General features: G+C 38.4%; 1 protein-coding gene across 1 annotated transcript in view; it reads left to right on the forward strand.

The window, feature by feature from the left end:
* The window catches only part of LOC124605103 (hemocytin), a 569,639-nt gene that overhangs the window by 509,022 nt on the left and 40,994 nt on the right, over nt 1-19,623 (forward strand). The window contains exons 70-75 of the mRNA XM_047136554.1: nt 618-824; nt 1,222-1,341; nt 6,826-6,981; nt 10,654-10,797; nt 12,642-12,764; nt 17,447-17,605. Of these exons, the coding sequence (XP_046992510.1) occupies nt 618-824; nt 1,222-1,341; nt 6,826-6,981; nt 10,654-10,797; nt 12,642-12,764; nt 17,447-17,605 (909 nt within the window). The remainder of the gene's footprint in view (nt 1-617; nt 825-1,221; nt 1,342-6,825; nt 6,982-10,653; nt 10,798-12,641; nt 12,765-17,446; nt 17,606-19,623) is intronic.

Here is a 19,623-nt window from a genome sequence, read left to right on the forward strand (position 1 = left end):
GTTATTTATTTTACAGGAGTTACTAAACACATTACTTCTTGACGATGCAAGAGCACTTTGTTTACTTTTGGAGTTTTCGTAATTTATTGTAGATAACAGACGTTGTTGTGCACTAAATTTATGCTGCTTTCACACTTTTTTTGATTTCCGACACTCTGTTAACTGTTTATGCATATATCTTTTGTCAACTTATCCAAATAAGTCAAGTTTTCTGTCGTCATTTCCTGTTTCAACATTTTTTTCTAATGTAAGTTTACTAATATCCACTTTCAGTTCACTGATCATAAGTTGTAATTTAGTAACACGGTCATTCAGTTTCGATATTTCATGTTTATATTGAACACACACTTCCTTTTTACCAGAAAAATTGACACTTTTCTTACCAAGATGCATGATAGACTTTTACACTAGCCGCCATGTTTTACTTTCATATATGTCTTGCATTCAACACTTTTCATAATCATCATCAGTATTAACAAGTTAACACAAGTAATTCCAATATTTGATGGATAAATTGATCATGTGCCTATCTCTGAAAAAGATGAAAGTTTTTTTTCTAAATTACTATTTGGTTTTACTGTTTCAGTGGATATTTCATGATGTGTTTCTGCTTTCAGCCTGGTGAACGATGGCAGGATGGCCCTTGCAAATATTGTGAGTGCATAGGAAGCACACCAGGCCCATATCACCCAGAGTGCAATATAAGTCCTTGTCTTGAACCTGTAACTGATCAAGATTATGTAATAGAAGAGAAGAAAAAGTATGGCGAATGCTGCCCTCTCTATGAAAAGATTGCATGCCAAGAGGGAGGACGTACCTACCAAGTGAGTAGCCTTTAAAAATACACTCCTCTCATCTTTTGTTTCATTGCCCAAGCTAATAGCACTAATGGTTTAAAAACCACTAGCAGGAGACATGTTGAGCTTCATAAAACAGCTATCAACAGTTTTAAGAATGTTATGCAGACATAACTGTAGAATCATTGTTCATGGAGACTTTAATTTTGGTTTTCTGTCATGTAGTACTGATTGAGAACCCCTAGAATTATTAATATCCAGCTTTGGATTACCTGCCACGGTAAAGTGCATTTTTTGCTGCTCTGTAGTTATAAAGAGGATACTTCTGTAGATCAGTTGAAACCTCTGTGCTCTTTGCATCTCAAATAATATGTCATAGAATTGCTTTTTGTTAACACCTCACAATTTCTTTCTGTTTTCAAAGGTTGGAGAACAGTGGCCTTCACCTGATGGAAATCCTTGTGTTATCTTATCATGTGAGGAAACAGAGGATGGTATAGCAAAGAAGACACATGTTGAGAAATGTCAAACACAATGCCAGGAGGTCAGTACATTTGGATGAAGGGACACAGATACAATGTTCTTCTATCAGAATTGAGAACTGCAAGTTAAATGTAACCAAAATATAGTTGATCAAGTGAATCTAAAATGCTTACATCATTATTTAAAAAGTACCAAGTGGTTGTCCATAGGCATAGTTGAACGTCACACTGAGTGTTCAGTTTGGCACAGTAGTTACAACAATTATAATAAACATAAACATCACTCATGGATTTGGCCTTAGGACTTTACCAATTGCCCAGCTGTTGCATAGGTAGTATTAGGAGTGATGTGTGATTGTGAGTATGTGATCAGCATGTCACCAATCCCTCCAGCTATTGTTGCCAGTAGATGGAATACCGGTGGAACCACTGCTTCTTTATTCAAGCGGCTCCTGATTTGGTCTCACACAGCTGAGTGGACCCCATTCCAGACCTCTCTATCTCATAAAAAGTCTTCGGAGGTACTAGAAACTGAACCCAGGTCCCTCCCAACTGAAGGCAGTGACGTTAACCATTTAGTTACAAAGGCTTTAATAATGTGTAGGGTCTCCATGAGCACACAGAAGTGCCGCAACAAAACATGGTATGGACTTGACAAATGTCTGAAGTAGTGCTGGAGGAAATTGACACCATGAATCCTGCAGGGCTGTCCCTAAATCCGTAAGAGTATGAGGGGGTGGAGATCTCTTCTGAGCAGCACATTGCAAGGCATCCCAGATACGTTCAATAATGTTCATGTCTGGGCAGTCTGGTGGCCAGCGGAAGTGTTTAAACTCAGAAGAGTGTTCCTGGAGCCACTGTGTATCAATTCTGGATGTGTGGCATGTTGCATTGGCCTGCTGGAATTGCCCAAGTTTGTCAGAATGCACAATGGACATGATCAGACAGGATGCTTATATATGTGTGACCTGACAGAGTCGTATCTAGACATATTAGGCGTCCCATATGACTACAACTTCACATGCCCCACACCATTACAGAGCCTCCACCAGCTTGAACAGTCCTCTGCTGCCATGCAGGGTCCATGGATTCATGAGGTTGTCTCCATACCCATATACGTCCATCTGCTCAATACAATTTTAAACGAGACTCATCCGACCAGGTAACATGTTTCCAATCATCAACAGTCCAATGTCAGTGTTGACAGGCCCAGCTGAGGTGTAAAGCTGTGTGTCATGCAGTCATGAAGGGTATACGAGTGGGATTTTCTGCTCCGAAAGCCCACATCGATGATGTTTCGTTGAACAGTTCGTACTAACACTTGTTAAAGGCCCAGCATTGAAATTTGCAGCAGTTTGTGGAAGGCTTGCACTTCTGTCACATTGAACAATTTTCTTGAGTCTTCATTGGTTCTGTTCTTGCACGATCTTTTCCTGGCCACAGCAATGGCAAGGATTTGATGTTTTACCAGATTCCTGTTATCACAGTACGCTCGTGAAATGGTTGTACAGGAAAATCCCCACTTCATTGCTACCTCTGGGATGCTGACTCCTATCGCTCATATGCCGACTATAACACCTCGTTCAAACTCCCCTAAATCTTGATAACCTGCCATTGTAGCAGCAATAACAGATCTAACAACTGCTCCAGACACTTGTCTTATATAGGCATTGCCTGCTGCAATGTTGTATTCTGCCTGTTTACATATCTCTGTATTTGAATATGCATGCCTACGATAGTTCCATTGGCACTTCAGTGTAGTTTTCTGTTTTATGCTATGTATAAAGCTTCACACTGAGGCACTACTTATAATTAAAAAACATCTAAATGTGAGAGCAAAGAAAAAATTTCTTGTCCTGGGGTTCCTTTTCCACAGCATGTTCTTTTTTTCATAGTGTCTTTAAGTAATCTTTGTACAGTCTAACTTTTCATTTACATTTATTTTATTTTAATTTACTTTTAACCAGATGTGGTTAATAGTTTCCGTATTGCAGAAGGCTGTGAATGTGTTACCAGTGTGGTCAAATTCTTGAGTGCTGGAGACTTCTACCGATGTTGAGTGCTGGAGACTTCTACCGATGTTTTTGTCCCTTTCACTTAAGTCTCAAAAAAATTGTCTTAACTAACACATTTTATCAAAAAGTCACCATTATCAAGCAAGGAACTTGTTAGTAATCAAAATTAATAGGACTCTTCATTTCATCTAATCAACCATTCAAGTCATTCTAAGTGGTGACACTTTTACCTATTCTAGTGCACCTTGTTGAAACATTTATGGACTTAGAATGCATAGAAATCCCAATGCCAGCAATAAAAAGAAATATATGCCACACTATCAAAACATCAATATGAAACATTTATTTGTGACAGATCAGAGTATGATAGAGAGAGTCGAGAGTGAAGGTTTAGCCACAGTGTTGATCCCCCTTCACTGTAAGCAGTGAGGTGTGAAAATTGTGTGGCTTGGTGCAGCTCCATTAAGCTTAGATAGCTGAGCCTTCTAGAAGCCAATAAGAGCTGTACTCCATAGAAGTCACAGTACAAAATCTCTGCTACATGGAACTGACTGCAGGGTACAGCCTTAACACTAACTACTGCCTGTTTGAAAAATATCACTCAGTATTAACAGTTATATAAGAGTTGACTGTCATTAACTATATCTTACAAGACTTTATATGTTCAAGTATGTGGAATAGCGATCTTTATTTTCAATGCAAAATTTAAACAACTGGCAAAATCAGTACACAAAAAACGACAAATATCCTCCTGTTTAAAACACACTGACTATTATAGTGGGGTACCAGCTGCCTCATTCTACCTTCCTCAGCGCCTTTAAAAATTTTGGCATTCAAACATATTCCAGCGCTTTTTAACATATAATTCACTTCTCACTCCCACAAGCTCCCCTATCTCTACTTGCTCATACCCACTAATCCGTTGTGTAAATCTCACATGCATCCATTCCCACTTGCCCATTCTCACTCACTCATTCAGCCTACCTCATTGTCACTATCTCTCTCACTGTCACCATCTCCTTCTCAGATTTGCAGTCTCTGCTGTTCTATCCTACTACTACTGTCTCTTCTTACTGTCATTCTTCCTTTTGCTCTATCTTACTGCTGCTATCTCATTCATTCCTTCCCACTGCCTGTCTCTGTTTACTTCACTAGCTCTCTCTTCCACACTGTCATTATCATAGACTCTGTCTCTCATTATCACTGGTCTCATTCACTTCCACTTTCTCCTTCTCTTTATTCCTCTCCCACTGCACTGCCTCCTTCACTCTTTTCCTAGCACTGTTCTTTCAGTGCCAACTATGTTCCACTGCCACTGTGTCCCTCTCTCTCACACACTGCCATTGTCTCCTTTGCTCCTTCTATACCATTACCACTATCTACTATCTTCCAATATTTATTACTTTTCCATCTATTTCCCTCTGACACTGTCTTCTTTTCTCTAGGCATAAAAAATTGTGAATATGTTCGCATGACAAACTTTTTGAAGGAGCTGATGAAGGTAGAATAAGACAGTTGGAACCCCCTCTTCACTCAATAATCTTTTAACCAGGAGCATATTCATTCTTTTTGTGCTCTGTCAGGAGCATTTTTCCACTGGTTCCCTTCTTTCCCTTTCTATGGCAGGGCATGTCACTTACATGAAAAGAACTTTATGAGTCAGTAAAATTTTGATAGGTTGCTGGAGTGACATTGAAATAACGCAAATCTAATTTTACACCTCAGGTTATTTGAGATCAGGATCTTAGAAATGTACCACAAAAATTTCTGCCGTATTCTGTGCATAGCCATCTTGGAATTCATTTCTCAGTTTTGGTATCCAAAAACCATGCTTTTGGAGTGTTTCTTGATAACAGATAAAGAACTACTTGATAAATATCTAGAGAATATATCGTTAAAATTTGAGCAATTTGCTGTAGTTAGTTATTTAGGTATCTGCTGCTGAAAGTGAAAAAATGGTGAAAAATTCTATTTTCTGGTTTTCTCAGTAACTGCTCATGAAATAAATGAAGCCTCCATAAGCCCCTTAAGACACACCATAGACTGCAAAAAGAACCAACAGACTTGCTACACTTACCTAAGCTTGAGGAAGTGTATAATATTAGAAAATTGACCCTGTACTGTAAGACAGTTGCAATAATATGATCCTTCTGTTGGATATACAGATGGTCCCTAGCCCAACACATAACCCTACCTTTCTATCACCAATGGAACATGAGGAATGAGCCCCAGAAAAATCCCATTTTTAAGTGCGGCACTTTGGAACACATTGGTAGTGCGTGCTGTCATACCAATTTGTCTAGATTCCAAATTTACGTAATGACATGACTGGTTTCAGTTGTGCCAGCAATGTTCTAAAACACAGTTGAAACTGGTCATATCATTACATAAATTAGCAGTCCAAACAAATAAAAAAAATTATATTGTTATTTAAATCCATGTGGAAAATACTCAAAATGCTTCCTGATAATTTAAATTCTGTGATAGATGATTGAAAAATAGCTCTTTTGGGGTGGTTGCACCTCAAAGCTGTCAACTATGAGCTGCTGCTGCTTTCAGATCTATTCAAACAAGTGATTGGAAAGCTTCAAATATTGTTAGAAAAATTTGAGTCATTTTTATGCCAACTTAAAAGACAAAAAAGCAAATAATAGTTTTTGAAGATTTTAATATTAATTTTCTATAAAATTCAAATCAAAGAAACCATTTGGAAATGTTGCTTAACTTAGAACCTGGGTTCTATTGTAATTTTTCCACCAGAATTACACAGGAAAGTAGTATTATAAGAGAGAACATGTTTGTACAGGCACACTTTTTCATTGATGATGTAAATGTTTATCCAGTAGTGTCTAACCTTTCTAGCCATGTGTGTCTATCTCTTCAGCAGTGGTGGTAATTTTATGACATCTCAGACACAAAGACAAGGCTGAGGTGAACCTTGTACACTAGTGCTCCAAAAACCTGGTCAATACTTTTGTGCCATTAGCTATTCTGTAGGGATGCACTGTCACTTGTGTAACAGAATCCACTACCCAGTCCCTAGCAATTCACTGTTGTTTATTGGTGATTTTGATGATATTCAGTTGTATGCAATCCATGTTAACTGCCAAACCAGTCATCCTACTAGATATTCAGCTTTTTAAAGGGTACAACATCATATTACAAGTATTCTCAGACATTTTAACTTCCAAGTTGGAAAAGAACTTGATGCAAATTAGTTTGGTGGTAGTTATTGGTATTGTTTATGTATTGGTAATACAACATTAGAGCTATTTAGAAGTATGCCAGCACTGATCGAATACTCTCAAGAAAACTAATATACAGTTGCCAGACAAAGAAGTAGGTTCACCAGTATTGCATAGTGGCTTCCCAAGATGTCAGAATAGTTTACCGTATTTCGTATAATAGAAATCTCTGTCCCCCATGATCCATAATCCTTTTTCCTCCCAAACACATGAGCCTGATTACCGTGATGGCAGTGTGCAGCTCAGTCATCACTGTTGTCTATAATTACTATCATTATCTTTCCAGGGCTGGGAGTATCGACCACCTGTTTCACCAGCTCGTTGCTGTGGAGAATGCAAGCAGAGTGGCTGTCTGTTCAATGGGCAGCTGTTTCCAGAGGCTGCCACCTGGGAATCTGCTGATCACTGCACAAAGTACTATTGTCTCCAACTCAATGGAACGGTGTGTAGCTGGTCTTGATCCTGTGAGAAACTACGAATATGTGGCTAACTGTCTTTAGTTTTAAAACCAAAATATTGAAAGTGGATTGGTTAGTTGTCATAATCTGGACTCTGCTATATCACTATGCATGTTACTGATTTTTATCCGTATAAAAAAAGAGTGAGTAAGAAGTGAAAATGAATACAGTGATAGAACATTCTAGTAGAATATAAACAAGGGGTATCAAAGAAGGCAAAACATATCCGTATAAAATATGCTAAAATGTGTATTGAACAAAGGAACCTAGGTAACACTGGTCAACAGGGAATTTTTTTGCTGAAACCAAAGTAGATGCTCTTCATAGATCCAATGAACATGGATATCATGATTAAAATTGTCTCCTAGCTTTGGGTTACGTGTTAGCTGGGACTTTGCATTTCACATATATTGCTACTGTAATCAATAGGACATGTACATTAGTTGCACTTACCTAGTATAATTGTGCCATTTCAGTGCCTTGCTGTTGTGGATGATGTCTTGAGGATTTTTCTCTGGCATCCAGCAGAAATCAGCCTACTTAGCAATAACCCACCATCCTGTGTATTGCCGTTCCATGAGAGAAATGTCCTGATGGCACCATTTGCTGTTCTTATTACTGAAAGTACCAAAGTCCTCTGGGAACACATCGAAGTGGGAGTAAATCAAATGCTTGTTACCATCCATGTTGCAGCCAGTGACTTTATAAGCATGAATGAGTTCATCCACAAGGTCTATGTAATTTTCAGCTTTCCTGTTTCCCAAGAACAACTTTGTCATGTCACAATAATAATGCCACTGATGCAGCAGATCAGGGGTTAGAATGGACTCAAAGTGTTTGTTCCCCATTAGCTGGCATATCTGTGGACCAATGAATACCACTTTTTGAGCTTCACTGTGTTCACTTGTAGAAACTTCTTACACAGATACTGAAATGCTGCCTCATTCTAGTGCATAGTGTATCAACAAATGTTGTCATGAATCCTAGCTTAATGGGCGATTGTGGGAGAACAAATTTGTTCAGATTCACTAGAGGTTCTTCAGCAACATTTTTTGACCCAGGCACCAGAGCTGTTTGTAGGGGTCATTCCCTCTGAATGTAGTGTTTTTTCCTTGTGTGACTGTTCCACTCACGTAGATAGCAGCAATACTTATTGTAACCCCATTGCAAATGTAAAAGCTTTGCAGTGACTGAAATCTCCACATACCAGCCATTCATGCTTATGTTATTTAACACTGTTTAATTGATTTCAACATGGTATAATTTTCTTTAGCTAAGGCAGCTTATGCAACAGGGATGGATGGTCTTTCATTACTATTGTACAACAGGACTGCCTTCAGGCTTGTTTTTGAGCCATGTATAAAGAGGGTCCACTTGTTTGGCTTGTATGTAAAGTGCAGGTCTTCCAAGAAACCTTCAATGACACTGTAGAATGTAATGTTGCCTTCAGTACTGAAATGAGACACGTTTTTCCAATGCTCCTGAGACACAGGCACACATTCTGTCTCGGAGTGGAGATTCCACAGCTGCAGTCACGTGGCCAAGACTTTGGCTTTACACTGTGGAAAATCTAAATCCCTAATTGGATCACTGAGTTCACATTGTGTAGTTTTGTGAGGTTCTCCAGATGATGATGGCAGTGTAAATATAGGGTCAGTGTCACTGGTGGATGATTGCACTTGTTTGTCTGTATTCATCATCATTACTGTCACTGCTTGATGGTGATACATTTGGAGGAACAGGAACTGACAACCTTTCACCATGAGTGACATGGTGACATCAAGGAAAGAATATATATATATATATATATATATATAATGGAAGGAAACATTCCACGTGGGAAAAATTATATATAAAAACAAAGATGAGATGACTTACCAAACAAAAGCGCTGGCAGGTCGATAGACACACAAACAAACACAAACATACACACAAAATTCAAGCTTTCGCAACAAACTGTTGCCTCATCAGGAAAGAGGGAAGGAGAGGGAAAGACGAAAGGAAGTGGGTTTTAAGGGAGAGGGTAAGGAGTCATTCCAATCCCGGGAGCGGAAAGACTTACCTTAGGGGGAAAAAAGGACAGGTATACACTCGCACACACGCACATATCCATCCACACATACAGACACAAGCAGACATACTTAAAGTCCTTGTGTCTGTATGTGTGGATGGATATGTGCGTGTGTGCGAGTGTATACCTGTCCTTTTTTCCCCCTAAGGTAAGTCTTTCCGCTCCCGGGATTGGAATGACTCCTTACCCTCTCCCTTAAAACCCACTTCCTTTCGTCTTCCCCTCTCCTTCCCTCTTTCCTGATGAGGCAACAGTTTGTTGCGAAAGCTTGAATTTTGTGTGTATGTTTGTGTGTCTGTCGACCTGCCAGCACTTTCATTCGCTAAGTCACATCATCTTTGTTTTTTTTTATATATATATATATATATATATATATCACGCGCGCACACACACACACACACACACACACACACACACACACACACACACACACACACACACACACAGAGAGAGAGAGAGAGAGAGAGAGAGAGAGAGAGTCAGTGCAGTCTCAGTTGGTGAAGAGAACAGGTAAGAGGTGATGGTGAAGAAAGGGAATGTGCACCAGGAGAAAAGAACAGGAACATGCAAACTGCAACAGCTTCACAGATGCAGTCAGTAGTACTGGCAGCAAGATGAAGAGTGAGAGTTGGTGTGTGGAGATAGTAGAGGACAACCACAGAGAAAATGATGTAGAGGGAAACTTTCATATATTATTGATTTTATTTTTGCTGGTGCTTTTACTTTTGCTTTGATTACGAACAGTAGAGTGTATCAGGTCAGTAATAACCAATGTATTTTTAAGCCTGTCAGTCTAGAGGATACCCAAAAAAAAAGAGAGAGAAAACTGGAAATCAATTAATTTTTGGGCCTTAGGTAATTCTTTTTTTTCTTCTTTTTTTGTTGGTATATTACTGGAAACATGTTGGATGAACTTCCCGCTTATCACAAGCAGTCACTTTACCATTTGGCTATCTAAACACAACTGATGTCCAGACTCAAATTTCCATATGTCATCAACCATGTGTCTACAACCTTTACTGATACATCTATTATATGTAATTCCATAGAGGGGAGACATATTACTTGAAAGTCACTTGCACAGTGTCAGCGGATAAATACGACATTGCAGTGCCAATGTTATTCTGAATTATGATGCAATGTTCCTTCGGATATACATGCATGCATGTTATTCTGAACTATGATGCAATGTTCCTTCAGACATGCAAACGTGCATGTTATTCCAAATTACGACAAATGGAAGTTTAGGTCTGGCTGCAAATCAAGCTTGGATAGCCAAAAGGTAAGACTCATGATAAGTGGCAGATCTGAGTTTGATTTCCTGTCCAGCACAAATTTTCATTGTTATCATTCCATTGTTCAGCTGATACTTGTCCATATTCACAACTGCAAATATGCTATTTCATAACAGCTGTACTCACCACTGTGCCTAACACTGGCACTGCAATATCATATGCTTCATTCCTCTGTTGTATGAAATTCATGAAACATAATATCCCTGGAAGCAATAATATCTGGGCAGTATTGCAATAGCAAATTGTCCAGCAAATCTAATAGTCCACTAATACCTGTTTCTCTTCCACAGTTCCAAATAGACGCAGTGCTGACTGCCTGTCCAGAAGAAAACACAACTGACACAAACATTGCTTATGAGGTGCAGAATGTTGAAGGACAATGTTGCAAACAGCGAATCCCTATTGGCTGTCAAGAAGGGGATGAAGTATACAGTGTGAGTGTGCTTGAAATAACCATCATTGGACTTGTAACAAAATTGAAAATGTTTAATAAGTAGGCAACATATTTTCTTGTGAGTTTGTAACTCTGTAATTGCTGTGACTACATCTGACGGAGTTGAGAAGGGATTTAAAAACATCTGTTTGTTCTCAGATTGAAAATCAAGTAAACTGATATTTCCCTCAGTTCATTAACATTCTAACAATTGCAAGACATTTGCCTGTCTGCCTCGTGCTTTAGTATTGTCTCTTAAACTTCTTCTTGTGCTACTTCCTTTGTGCCAAATCGTATGCAAGGTCGGCAGGGTTAAGTAGGGATATTGCATGGTTAATTTTTAGAGGTGGCCAGATGCCCTTCCTCCTGCCACCCCATATCCCCTGGGACAGAATTAGTCCCCTGGGACAGAATTAGTGTACCCCAGCTGTCTGCATCTAGTGTAAACCATGAAATAGTGCGAATGTGTTTCAAAAGTTGCAAGTCATGTAAATAAGGCAGGACATGGGGACAAGCCCAGTATTCACCTAGAGGGATGTGGAAAACTGCCTAAAAACCACATCCAGGCTGGCCAGTACACCAGATCTCACCATTAATCCGTCGGGCAAATTCGGTCCAGGGCCAACGCACCTACCCTAGTCCGGGAAGCAGCACATTAGCAAACCTGGCGGGTAGTATTGTTTCTTACACAATGTGATTTAAATCTTTATGTACAATATAAAGGCCAGGATGGAAAAAATAAACAAAAATAAGGAAAGGCTGTGGTGAGTGTGTTTTTGAGTTTTCTTGGTTGGGTGTGGCACAGTCTTTTTTGTTCTTGAACAAGAAAAAGAGCAGTAGCTAGAAAGCACCTCACAGCAATTAACTGCAAGTGAATGGCTACTTTCCTTATTTTTCTTTATTCATATCTTTATGTCAAAGATGGACATAGAGGAACCAAATATTTGTGGATTCTCTGTGGAATAATGATAATTTCTGCCCTCAGGCACAATTGTTTCTGAATTAAGGGATCTTTCAACATTTTTCATATGGTATGCTGCAACATGTACCATAGCAGAGGATAAATTCTGCCAGTAGTGTATTCCATAACACTGGTTAATGTTAAAATAGTGTTATGAGATGATTCTTATAGTGAGTTATGATGGAACACACAGTAATCTACAGTTATGTTTCTCCACAACAGATCATTATAAGTGTATAAGATGTGCTGGTAACATACATATCAAACATTTCAGCAACTCTCTTCCTCTTTTGATTTCATCTGAAGAGGTAGACGGCACATGTTAGTCAGATGGATCACTGCAGTGGCCACTGTAGCTATATTTTTTCTTAGATTAGTCTATTTAATTTGACATAAAATGTTCTTCCTTTGATTCATCTGTTAATTCGCTGTACCTAGTTGAAAGTAATAAACTATATTTCTGGAAAAATAGAGACATCGTTCACAGTATATGCTTGTAATGTTACAGGCATAATTTCAAATTCCCTTTGCTCAAACATTATTACTTTCAATGTGCTTCAGTGAGTCAGAAATCAAAATTCACACTTTATTATTCATATCAGGCACCGCAATTTATCAAAGGAATCTTTGCATACATTTCAGCTAGTAAACATTTCTGTACAGTTAAGTAAGGCAACAGTAGATCATCAAGTCACTCACTTCAAATTTGACTTAAAAATAAACACGTTCTACACACTGAAACTTGTTATCATGCAGAGTTCACTTAATCGACTCAGTACAATATTCCATATTCATTATTAGAGAGTAAGATAATGTTTTATAATTGTAATATAAGAATGTGAACATTTTCAGTATTTTATATTTTCCCCCATATCTTCTTTCAGTTTAACACAACCTACCCTTCTCCTTCTGGCAACAAGTGTGAAAGTGTCACTTGCTTTTTCAATGAAGTGACTGGCCACGTCTACCGGAAAGTCAATTTGCAGGAATGTATGAACTGCTCTGAGGTATGTATAATTTACTGTTATTCACTATCTAAAGTCACTTATATGACTTAAAATGCATAAACAAAGGTAAAAAAAACAATGCAAGTAATAAATGTAATAAAAGAAAAATGCGACGGAGTATAAAATAGGTAAAAAGAAAAAGCCTAGTAGAAATTCGTGGATAACACAGCAGGTATTTAACTTTAATCACAAAAGGAGAAATATAAAAATACATCAACTGAAGGGAATACAGACATCTAAAAATGAGATTGACATAAAATGCAAAATGGCTGGATCTCAAAGAGAAGGCTCTAAAAGTAGATATAAACAGGGGAATGGTAGATGTAGGCTACAGGAAAATTAAAGAAACCATTGGAGAAAACAGAAGCGGATGTATGAATATCAAGAGTTCATATGGGGAGCCAGTACTAAGCAAAGAAGGGAAAGCTGAAAGGTGAAACATGTTTATAAAAAGACTATACAACAGAAATGAGCATGGAGGCAATATTATAGAAAGAAAACAGGAAGTTAATGAGGATGATACTGTCAGAACAATTTGACAGGGCACTAAAAGATCTATGTGGGAACAAGGTCCTTGGAACAGACAAAATTCCCTAACAATTATTGAAATCCCTGGGGAAAGCAGCTATGAAAAAACTATTCCATCTGATGTACAAGATACATGAGGTTGGCAAATTACCCTCAGACTTCAAGAAGAATCTAATAACACCGGTTCCAAAGAAGGTAGGTGCTGACAGTTGCGAGTACTCTCAAACCATCAGTTCAGTAAATTAACAAAAATAATCAGGTTCCAAAAATGTAATGTGACTGGATGGATAAAAAATCTACTCACCAAGTGGTGGCAGGAGAACTTATATTTAGAGGTACTGAACTTTGTAGTCTTTTGGAGCCAGTGGTTCCTTCTTCATGTTTTGCAGATGACAGGTTAGGGTCATGTTGTAGGAAGTTGAGGAAGTGTTGTGAAGCAATACTGGATGTTAGGGATTCTTGGAAGGCTTGTAGGGGATGATTTTGAGATAGTGGTGGGGAATCAAGTTGGGATCATTGTCAGAACTGTTCAAGGCAGGATTCGACATCAGATTTGCTGTTGGAAAGGTTTTTGGATTGAGTTACAAAGCGATATTTCCAGTTAACATTGATTGAATGCAGGATTAGGGCTGACAGTGAGACCATTGAATAATACAGATAACTCAGGAGGGGAGAGTGCCTTAGATGAGAGGTTGAGAACACTGTACTGTTGTGACTGGTTCTTATGATCATGAGTTATCACTGCTTTGGGAGGCAATGGTGAAGGTTGGGGGATGTTAAGAACTTGGGCCAATCTCAGTTTGTAGGAGAAGAGTGAAGAAGGAGCCACTGGTTCTGAAAGCATGATGATTTCAATACATTTATATGTGTGTTCTTCTGCCACTGTTTGGTCAGTAGATTTTTTTATCCATCCCATTTACAGAAGGATGGGAAAACTGATTGCAGCAGACCTAGGGGGTGATCAGTTTGGGGTTTGAGAATTGCAGGAACAAGCAAGACAATACTGACCCTATTGAAGAAAGGCAAACTAATGTTTATAGATTTAAAGAAAAATTTTACAGTTTGACTGTCTGAAATTTTGAGGCTAGCAGGGGTAAAATAGAGGGAGTGGAAGATTAATTACAAAGTACATACAAGAAACTGTATTGCAGTTACAAGAGATTAAAGACATGAGAGGGAAGCAGGTTAAGATGGGAGTGTGGCAGGATTGTAGCATATTCTCAATGTTATCCAATCTGTACTTTGAGCAAGCAGTAAAGGATATCAAGGAGAAATTTGTAAATTGAATTAAAAGTTCAGGGAGCAGAAATAAAGACTTTGTGTTTTGGTGATAATGCTGTAATTTTGTCAGAGAAAGGGAAGCACTTGGAAGAGCAGTTGAAGTGTCTGTAATATATATTGTAAAGTAAGCATCCGCAAAAGTGAAGTAAAGTTAATTGAATGTAGTTGCTGAGGAAATTAGGCTAGGAAATTAGAGACTTACAGTAGCAGATGAGTTTTGCTATTTGAGCAGCAAAATAGCTGATGCCAGCTGAAGTAGAGAGCATACAAGATTTAGACTGGCTACAGCAAGAAAAACACTAATGAAAAAAAAAGAAATTTATTAACATCTAATATAAATTTAAATGTAAGATAACATTTTCTGAATTGTATTTGTCTGGAGTATAGACTTGTACAGATAAGCACCTTACATAGAAGCTTTTGAAATATGCTCCTACTGAAGAAAAGCGTGCTATAGCAGGATGCTAAAGATTAGATGGGTGGACTGAATAACCAATGAGAGTTGCTGAATCACATTGGGGAATGCAGAGATTTATGACACAATGTGACTAAAAGAAGGGATCGGTTGATAGGACACATTCAAAGGCTTCAAGGAATAGCGTGCTCAGTTATGAACGGAAGTGTGGGGTACAAAATCTGCAGAGGAACGCATAGGAATAAATGCAGTAACCAAATCCAAATGGATGTAGGTTGCTGTAGTTATTCAGAGATAAAGAGGCCTGCTCAGGATAGACTAACATGGAGCGCTGCATCAAACCAGTCTCTTTGCTGAAGACCACATATTTCGTTTCATGCACAGGCAGTGATTGTTAGTTGGATGTGTCACTAATTTGAAAGAAAACTTTGTATTTCTCTTGACAAGAATGTAATACAATGGGTACCACATTTCCACAGGAGTCTACCATTAATTGATTAGATGGCGTTGAAAAGGCCATTCAGTTTGTCGACCTGAGTACCTGTTCCTTTTTAACACTGTTGATAGGGCAGCATCAAAGGACCTAGTGGATGCCGAGAGTAAAAATCAGCTAGAAATAGTGACACCAGGTCAACAATATGGACCAGTTGTCAAAATATCATGCAGAAGAATGGAAACAATAACTCAGCTAAGAACCAAAAAGTACACCAGTAATCTGTCAACCTGAGATGACCTGAGAGATCACATACAGTGTACCAGATTCAAGTATGGTTTATTAGTATTGTCAGCCATCTTTGTGTGGCTAGTTACAGTTCACATTACAAACATTTCTTCTGAACATGCAAATGGACAAAATGTGGACTAAGCAGAAGCCATTTTTCAGTTGATAGAATGTGGACCTGTGAAAGTCAAATAGAAGAAATTCTAAACAGATTAGTGTCTCACATACAAAACATTAAATCAATGTATTTTTGTTTAATCATAATTGGGAATAGGAAATGACACTCTATAATGGAATTTTGTTGATTAAATGTATTATTGATTAATTTCACTCATATTGTTTCATAGAGGAAAAAATAGCCACCAAAACACGTACATTGTGTTATGTCCTTGTACAAGCGCATTGAGAATTCCTCAGGAGGGCACAATGCACTGTTGTGAAGAGTGCTTTGAAATATATGGGATACTTGAAAATTTTATTTGAGCTGTTCACAATTTGTGAATTTGCAGTAATAAAGTTCTTAGATAAGTTATTGTTATGCTCTTGAACTGTTTTGTGAAGTGTATGACACCCAAACATCTGTCTCTTCCAATAAAAATTCGGTGCATGTTTTATGAACTTTTCAAATTGAAATTGCCAGTACTGTTACTTTCCAAAACATTTTGTGTTTGCTGGTGACCAGGGCTACAGAGTAAATTGTGAGACATTTGAATGTTTGAGTTAAACTGTTTTTTACACTTTTTTGATTTTGCAGCTATAAATAATTATTTGTTGCTTTTACTCTCTTGGTTTGTATTATGAAGCATATTACTTCCAAACATCTGTTTTCCTCCAGTTTTATTTTCACTTATGTTATATAAAACATCACTATTATTCCAAGAGTACTAGTCTTGCTAGTTTCGCAGGAAAGCTTCTGTGTAGTTTGGAAGGTATAAGATGAAGTGCTGGTACAAGAAAAGCTGTGAGGATGGGTCAGAGTCATGCTTGGGTAGCTCAGTCAGTAGAGCTTTTGCCCATGAAAGGCAAAGTTCCTGAGCCCGAGTCTTGGTCCAGCACACAGTTTTAATCTGCCAGGAAGTTCTATGTCAGCACAGACACCACCACAGATTGAAAATTTCATTCTCGAGATGTTCCCCAGGCTGTGGCTAAGAATGTCTCTGCAATATCCTTTCTTCCAGGACTGCTAGTCTTGCAAGTCTTGCAGGAGAGCTTCCATGAAATTTGGAATAAGATGTCACATTTTTAAGGCTCTAGATTATATTTGGATGGAGTGGGGTCAATTACATTTCTGGCAATGCTTATTTAAAATGGCTTAAACCACTTCTGATGAATGTATGTATGCTTAAACAGGACAACAGTTGCTTCATTCCTCTATCTCAAACATAAAACTATTCATGCTCTAATTATCTCCATATTTGTGGGATGCTATAGCTCTAACACATCTCTTGTCACTCATGATACTGACTCATACAAACAATTCTCATATATTTTTGCCACAGTTATTCTCATCCTTTTTTGTTAAATTATTACCTTTTGTTGTGTATGTACATTATGAAGTTTCCATATTAGTAGGTTATATTTTATATGTACATCCTGGATGTTTAGGACAATTTCTCATGAAAGCCGATTGCTTGTTTTATATAGGACTTTGTTCAGTGCTTTTACATTTATTCATGTGCTATTTCCAAGTCTCATTCAACTCTCAAAAATAAATATTGACATCTTATCTTGTGACAGGGGTGGCGATACGTGGAACCTGCTCCTGAGTCTGGACAATGCTGTGGTCACTGTGAACAACAGTACTGCATGAGTGAAGGAAATCAGTTCCCTGAGGGTCAGAAATGGACATCACCTGATGGCTGCACAACCTTCAGCTGTGTCAGGATAGGTGAACAGGTTAGCAATTGTAATTCTGTATTGAAACTATACAGTGTACTCAAGTTTTCCAACAAAATCACATATTATAGTACCTACATTTGCCTTTAGCAAAAAAGAAAAAAATGACTGTTTTACACTGCTGTAATAAGAGAAATAAATTTCAGTCTGTCAAATAGTAGTATATTTGCATGCGCACAGGGAAACCCATCCCTCAACATGTGCAGGAAATGGAAGATAATTCTCGGGAATGGGTCGTCTCCCACATGACCTCATTATTAAGACACCAATATTGCAGAAGCATGGTATTAATTACATAGGTTCACCTGATAATTGTATACAATTGCAAATACATGATTCCTTGCCCCACTCTTGCATGCAGCTTCCATTTGAAGCAGCACTGTTACATTCTGGCCAGAGTGGCCAGGTACAGAGGTCATGTGTTTGTGAGGTGTGCTTGCTTGTGTGAATATCTGTGTGTTTTCCTTTCTGAAGAAGACTTTCACCAAAACCTCAATGTGCAACACTCTTTTCATTGTTCCTCTCTGCACCTCAATGCCTCATCTTTATAGTGAGTAGCAATCTATACTTTCCATAATATTGTTGATAATCCAATCTGGACTTTCCATTGTTTGTAGTTGCCAACACTGTTTGCAGTCAATTTGACTTTTGTGGTTGTTGACCACAACCTATGTCACTGAAATGAGGTAGGTTCTGAGATTTTCTATGTACGAAGTGTTTTTCAGTGTTATGTAGATGGCACCACAGGCTGCAGATGGGATGTGTATGTTACCTTTAGCTGTTACTTGTGTAGCATCATTGTCTGCAAGCATAACATTCTCTTGCATTTCTACAATGTAGGAAAAGATAAATTTCACTTATTGTAAAAGAAATACATTATGATGCAGACAGGCACAATTAAAAGACACTCACATAAATCTCTCAGCCACAGCCTTCATCACGAAAGACAAACACACATCATTCACACATACTTACATACAGTAATGAAATCCTAAACTCAGATTGGAATGTATACCGCAGAGACAGACTGGACAGTGAAGGGGGAGGCGTGTTTACAGCGATAAGAAGTGCAATAGTATCGAAGGAAATTGACGGAGATCCGAAATGTGAAATGATTTGGGTGAAGGTCACGGTTAAAGCAGGCTCAGACATGGTAATTGGATATCTCTATAGGCCCCCTGGCTCAGCAGCTGTTGTGGCTGAGCACCTGAAGGATAATTTGGAAAATATTTCGAGTAGATTTCCCCACCATGTTATAGTTCTGGGTGGAGATTTTAATTTGCCGGATGTAGACTGGGAGGCTCAAACGTTCATAACGGGTGGCAGGGACAAAGAATCCAGTGAAATTTTTTTAAGTGCTTTATCTGAAAACTACCTTGAGCAGTTAAACAGAGAACCGACTCGTGGCAATAACATATTAGACCTTCTGGTGACAAACAGACCCGAACTATTTGAAACAGTTAACGCAGAACAGGGAATCAGCGATCATAAAGCGGTTACGGCATCGATGATTTCAGCTGTAAATAGAAATATTAAAAAAGGTAGGAAGATTTTTCTGTTTAGCAAAAGTGACAAAAAGCAGATTACAGAGTACCTGATGGCTCAACACAAAAGTTTTGTCTCAAGTATAGATAGTGTTGAGGATCAGTGGACAAAGTTCAAAACCATCGTACAATATACATTAGATGAGTATGTGCCAAGCAAGATCGTAAGAGATGGAAAAGAGCCACCGTGGTACAACAACCGAGTTAGAAAACTGCTGCGGAAGCAAAGGGAACTTCACAGCAAACATAAACATAGCCTAAGCCTTGCAGACAAACAAAAATTACGCGAAGCGAAATGTAGTGTGAGGAGGGCTATGCGAGAGGCGTTCAATGACTTCGAAAGTAAAGTTCTATGTACTGACTTGGCAGAAAATCCTAAGAAATTTTGGTCTTATGTCAAAGCGGTAGGTGGATCAAAACAAAATGTCCAGACACTCTGTGACCAAAATGGTACTGAAACAGAGGATGACAGAC

Source organism: Schistocerca americana, chromosome 3, assembly GCF_021461395.2.
Source record: "Schistocerca americana isolate TAMUIC-IGC-003095 chromosome 3, iqSchAmer2.1, whole genome shotgun sequence".
NCBI classification, from domain to species: domain Eukaryota; kingdom Metazoa; phylum Arthropoda; class Insecta; order Orthoptera; family Acrididae; genus Schistocerca; species Schistocerca americana.